The sequence below is a fragment of the Heterocephalus glaber genome, unplaced genomic scaffold (genome assembly GCF_053883595.1).
Source record: "Heterocephalus glaber isolate CG9 unplaced genomic scaffold, H.glaber_assembly_v1.0 deba00001745, whole genome shotgun sequence".
NCBI classification, from domain to species: Eukaryota; Metazoa; Chordata; class Mammalia; order Rodentia; family Bathyergidae; genus Heterocephalus; species Heterocephalus glaber.
The window spans coordinates 2436029-2442191 of NW_028258451.1; the positions used below are offsets into that span (position 1 = coordinate 2436029).

The 6163-nt window shown below is 52.3% G+C and overlaps 1 protein-coding gene across 1 annotated transcript; it reads left to right on the plus strand.

Annotated features, from left to right (window-relative positions):
• Positions 1-2768: 2768 nt before the first annotated feature.
• LOC147821299 (olfactory receptor 10P1-like) lies at positions 2769-5156 on the plus strand. Its single transcript, XM_087200915.1, has 3 exons — positions 2769-2846; positions 4514-4972; positions 5040-5156. Exons 1-3 carry the CDS (start codon positions 2769-2771, stop codon positions 5154-5156), a joined length of 654 nt encoding a protein of 217 aa, XP_087057041.1.
• Positions 5157-6163: the final 1007 nt, after the last annotated feature.

A 6163-nucleotide genomic window follows, 5' to 3' on the forward strand; every position in this document is an offset into this window, starting at 1 on the left:
TGCAGATCAGATCAGCATATTTTAAAGAAATGAATGAGTCCGATTCGCCCGAATTCATTTTCCACTGCTGCTGTGACATATCGCGGCAAATGTGTTGTCTTCACTTACCGTTCCTGAGGCCCAAATTCTGTTCTCTGTTTCGAGGATATTCAGAGATATTTTCAATTGATAGACAAGGAAAAGATTACATAAAAGATTAATATCCATAACATGCAAAATGCTCCTAAAAGTCAATAAGGAAAATGAAATGTCCCAATAAAAAACATTTTTAAAGTTTATGTGCAGGGGGCCAGGGATTTCGCTCAGTGGCATTGCAAGCTCAGGGTCCTGAGTTTGACCCCCAGTACCAAAAAAAAAAAAGGTAGACTGTAAAGTTCATGTGCAGGAATTTCACAGAAGAATAAACACAAATGGTGAGACATACAGGTGGTCAGCATCTCTAGAAAATATGGAAATGTAAATTAAATCATCATGAAATAATTTTTGGCTATGAGATGGGAATACATTTAAAAAACTATTCACAATTGGTCAGAAAGACAAAAAAAATTCTTCTCTTGTACATCATCAGTACCTGCTGATAAAGCTCATTCCTACCGAGTTTGCAGAATTTCCCAGAATTGAAATGTGCTTTGGCATTGATTTAGCAATTCCATTTTAACAGAAATGATTCTGTTCCTATACATTGTGAATAGGGTACAGTTTGCCTTCTAAATAGATAGAAGATAAACCACAAAGAGCAATAGCTTCAGTATCAGTGATAATCAAACAGAAATGTAATAAAAAATCAGATTTCATTCACAAAAGCAACCAAAACTCCAAGCTAATGATAACCCAAGAAAAGTATGTTAAGCAAATTTGCAAAAACTCTTTTGAAAAATCCAAGACGTTTGAGAGAGGTAGGAGGCCGATTATAGAACTGTTAGTCTTGGTAAAAAGACCAACAACCGGGCTGGGGATTTAGCTCAATGGTTTCGCCGCATACTACACAAGCACAAGGACCCAAGTTCAATCCCTGGTACAAAAAAAAAAAAAAAGATCGACAACAGCCTAAAGTCCACCAACATGAAAATGGGTCCTTCATTTTTCAAGCACAGTATGGACACTCTGAAGTCATAAATTAGAGGACCTGTTTCTATGTGTGATCGTTATTTATTCAACAGAAATATCTGTCTCTAAGACATGTTTGAAAGAAAAGTAGATGTTAAAAATAATGTTCCTGGGCTAGGGATTTAGCTCAGTGGTTCCAGCGCCTGCCTCGAAAGCACAAGGTCCAGAGTTCAATCCCCGGTATCCCCCCAAAAATGTTCCTGGGCAGTGAGTGGGATTAATAACGTTCACTGCATTGCGTGTGAGTTTGACATTTCCAGGACACTCGAGGAAAGTCATGGCCAGGGCAAGGCTGGTCCCTTGCTGTCAGAGCCCAGTCCTCCTCAGAGCTCAGCGTCACCACAGAACAGAGTCCCCCCCAAGGGGAGCTGGGGCGAATTCTCGAGAAAACAAGGAGCTACTGTGGGGGCTGGAGCCAAGCCAGGCCCCAGTGGTGCTGGTCTACCCCCAAGGCTTCCTGCTGCAGGGTATAAGCACGAGTCATCCCTGGGCAGGGCAGCCCGCCCGGCTCTCTACCACCTTGGCCCGCCCCAGCACCTGGAAGGGATCAGCTTCATCGGATGCTGAGGAAGAGCAGCCGCAGCCAGGTAGGCTCAAGAGGAACAGTGGCTCAGCACTCGAGTGCTCCTGGCTCACACCTGGGGCCGGGCGCTGACTCCTTGGGCTGTGTGAGCAGCCCCTTACTGGCCGGGAGGATGTGGAAGAGCCGCTTCCAGGCCTAGGACTGCTGCTTTCCGACTGTGAATGGAGAGGAAGCATGGCAGTGGCCTGCAGCCCTGGCTCTCATCCTGTGGCCAGCACACAGCCGTCAAGTCTCAAACTCAGGGGCTGGGTCCAGGCACTGGTCTTCCACATCCTCCCTGAGCCTCAGTTTCCTGCTCTGGAAACGGGCGTCACAGTGTCTGCCTCCTGTGTGAGCCCCACCGGGCTGCACCTGGGAAGCTCACACCCAGTGTGACTGGCCTTCGGCTATGCAGGCAGGGAGTGTGTGCTGGACGTGCACACAAACACAAACTCACCCCCCCCCACTGCTGAGTTCTGCCCTGGAGATCACACTGCCACCTTGGAGCTGTGTCCTGTGCCCTCAGCACGTGTGGCATCAGTGTCACACACTGGGCTCCTTAGCAGCACACGGTGTGCAGGGCTCAGGTCTTCTTAACCCCTTTGCAGTACAGCAGCTCCTAGGACCCATCTGCCCCAGAAGCAGTGCTCTGTGAACCTCACCAGCCAAGGGCAAAACAGGGCCCAAACCGGGTCCCCGCTTCACAGTGCTGTGGCGGCTGCTCACAGCAGTGAGGAGGGACAGCTCACAGGCGTGCAAAAGGAGGCCATCCCTTTGTGAAGATAACAAAGGCGCAGAATTCCCAGGCAGCCCTCTTTCCTCCTTTGGAAGTCTGTGCTCTGAACCACGGCACTCTGCCCCGGGGCTGTGAATGCTGGCCCTGAACTGTTTTTCCTGGCGGGATCCCATCATCAAGAGATAGTGGAGCTGATAAGCTGATAAAAGTTTAATTGATCAGCATGAAAGTTTCTCTGCAAGATGAAAAGGGATTAGACCCCCGCTGGACAGGGTCCCCCTGCAGTCCTGTGGAGGAGGCTGCAAGCACCTGAGGCTGGCTCCTCACTTAGCAGACAGAAAGCTGGAGCACACGGCGGCGTCGATGGCGCTGACGGCAGAGTGGGGCTGGCACCCGGCCCTGGGGGCACTGTGCACCACCTCACCTCCTTTCCGGATGGCAGTGGGAGGAGAAGCCTTACTGCTTTCATTCACTACTTTTGGAATCTCAGTGCATACTTCAGCCTCTCCCTGGGCAGTAATATCGGAGGAGCTGTGAGCCAGCTTCTGGGACAGAGCACAGCCAAACAGCGACTAATGCTTGACCATTCACACTGAGAACATCCCACAGGTGCCTGTGTCCTGCTGAGGAAACCAAGCCACCGAGGTTTCTCTTAAACTTGCTGAGAAAGAGGAGGAAGAGGAGGAGGAGGAGGAGGAGGAGGAGGAGGAGGAGGAGGAGGAGCAGTATTCACAGTAGCTGAAAGTGGAGCAGCTACCTGGGTACCTCTCTGCCAGGCGCTGGGAACCGGAGATGATGGGGCCAGATGTCTCAGTCTATCGTGGAGAACATGCGGAGTTGCATCTTCTAATTAAGAGGGATGGGCTTATGTAGCAATAAGCGTGGTAAGACCAAAAGTATTCAACTAGTGGCCCCTTTTGTATGCAGTTTTTAGCATTTGAACCAATCACCCATATATAAAAGCAGGAGGTTTTGCATAAATATCTGGAATCTTGACATCTTCAGCAACAGCCGTTGGCAAGGGCCTCAAGGAGCTGCCTCTTTTGGATGGAAAATCCGTTTCTCCACGATCCCCACCATTCCCTACTACCTTCCTTTCTGAGGAATGATTCAATATTCCGGCACATTGCTATCAATCCCCTTCTGAAGCAATTCCGGAGCCCGCTTTCATGAGGGTCCTTGGCTGCACTGTCGTGGCTGTCTGGATGTGCTGGATGGAACTTCATGGTCATTTGGACTTTGAAGCACACCCAGGAGTCGCACGGTGCCAGATCTGGTGAATCAGGTGGATGCGGCTGTTGGGTTCCTATGTGGGCATCCCCCAAGCCTCGTGGGCTCAAAGGCGGGGCTTTTGAGAGGTGATTGGACTATGGGGTGGAAGAGCTGACTTCCTGTTAGGAGAAGGGGTCTGGTGGGAAGGGGTGGGTTGCAGGGGCACGGACTAGAAGGGTTCGTCTCTCTCCCCGGCTCCTCCCCTTGACTAGGGGCTGAACACATGAACAAAATAAACCTCTCTACCTGCAAGCTGTGGGTGCTGGGAATTTTGTCCCCGTGATGTGGAAAGGAACTGGACAAGGCCACAGCACAATGGGGTCACGAGCCGCCTTTCTGTGGGATGGCTCTCCACAGCAGCAGTCACGGTGTCGGTCACAGCTGGTGAGGACACTCAGAGGACTCCAGAGCTGCTTCAGAGGGTGGCCAGAACCACGGGATATGTGTACCAGAAGCAAGGGGGACAGCTGCCGGGGGATTAGGAGCAATGCCTCTTTCACTGTAATCATTTTTTACTTAAACGCACACTGTGGTTTTCGGTCGCCCCTCGTAAGTAACTGCGAGGCCGCTGCAGACCCTGGAGTCTGGGACCCCTGTGGACCACCTGTGTGTGTTTACCACGGACCCTCTCCCGAGGCCACTCGCCCCACTCTTCAGTCCGTTCCCAGCAGGCCGTTGTCCTTGTCACCTTGTCCTCCTCCTGCACCTGTCCCTGTGGCTCAGAAGACCCGAGCTGGAGCATGGGCAACCTCACAGTCGGGATTCGCACTGCAGAGCTGTGCCTGAGCTGCGCTGCTCGGTGCTGCCGCCTTCTGACTTCCTGCTCAGCTACCTAGCCGGGGTCCTGGGCAGCGCAGCTGGACGCCCACCTGCACAAGCCCACCTACTTCTTCCCCGAGCACCTCTCCCTGGTGGCCACGGTGGCGGGCTCCGGGACATCTCCCTCTCCGCATGTGTGGCTTGGCTCTTCCATGGCCTACGACCGCTGCCTGGCCATCTGCAGGCCGCTGGCCTACGAGGCAGCCCTGGGTCCCCAGACCTGTGCCTGCCTGGTGGCGGTGGCCTGGCTCAGCAGGCCGCTCTTCTCCACCTCCCACACGGCCAGCGCCTTCTCCCTGCCCTGTTGGGCCCCACACAGTGGACCACATCTCCCTGCTCCTGCGCCTGGCCTGTGGCCACAGCAGGCCCACGAGGCCGCCAGGCGTGCAGCCAGTGGCTGCGTCATCATGACCTGCTTCGGGCTCACACTCCTGTCCTACGTGCGCATCTTGGCCACCGTGGTCCAGATGCACTTGGCCGGCCCCAGAAGGCCCTGCCCAGGTGCTCCTCCCATGGGGCCATCCTGAACCCGCTCATCTACAGCCTGCAGACCAGGATGTGAAGGGTGCCCTGCAGAAGCTCTACCTTCAGGCACTGGCGCAGGCCCGGGGGTCTGGACAAAGGAAAAGCTGTGGAGTCCCGGGCAAGGACTTCCCCTAGGACCACGCTGGAGCTTGCAGGAGACCACAGTAGCTAAGTGAGGCGGTGACAAAACTGACAAGGGATGGGGACACCAGGAAGCCCTGGGAAGCAGCAGAAGCTGCAGCCAGCGTGCATTTCATCCAGGCAGAGACTGCCGGGCAGGCCGAGGCATCAGGGACACGGGGCAAAGCAGCAAGCCTGGCAAGTTGTATTTAAACAGAAACAAAGGCTCAGTGCATACCACACGTAGAGTCACCCAGTAGGTCTCAAGTCACAAAGGTCCCCGCGCAGCACAAGGAGGCCTGACGTGGGGGCTGTAGCTCTGGGCAGAGTGCAGCCAGCAGTGTCGCAGTCAGACAGCACTGCTGCCTTGCATGGCACCTGAACTTCAGGCCCGTTTTTTTCAATTTTTATCTTTTTATTGGCACATGTTTGTGGTCCAGAATGATCACGTCCGCGTGGGGGTGGTGCCTGTACACAGCACAATTCCATTCCCATCCCTCCTCCCCCTCTCCATCCCTTGGTCCCTGACCATTTCGGAAAGAGCCATCTCCCTGTTTCCTGTTATCTACCTTTTACTTTGCTCTTTATTTATACTTTAGGTTTCTCATATAAGGGAAAGCATGTGATATTTAAGTTTGCACATCTAATTTACTTTACTTAACATTATGGTCTCAAGTTGGCCACCTAGTTTCCTACAAATGACTCAAGTTTATCTTTCTTTCAGGAGTACTACTCTGCCATGAAGAAGGATAAACTTGAGTCACTTGTAGGATCATTTATTCCTTTTTTATTTGTATATTTTTTCAGTACATAATGATTGCACTTATTTTTAACACATTTATGACATATGTCTTGCTGCTGGGCAGCCCTGAGTCACTAGTGGTACATGCATGACTGTCCCATTGGGCAACATGGGACAGTCATACATACACCACCAGAGGTACAAGCCAGCAGGAACATGTTTAAAGAAGGTATTCCTGGGTGCTGTGGCCCATAGCCCACTGGTTTCAGAAAAGGAAATA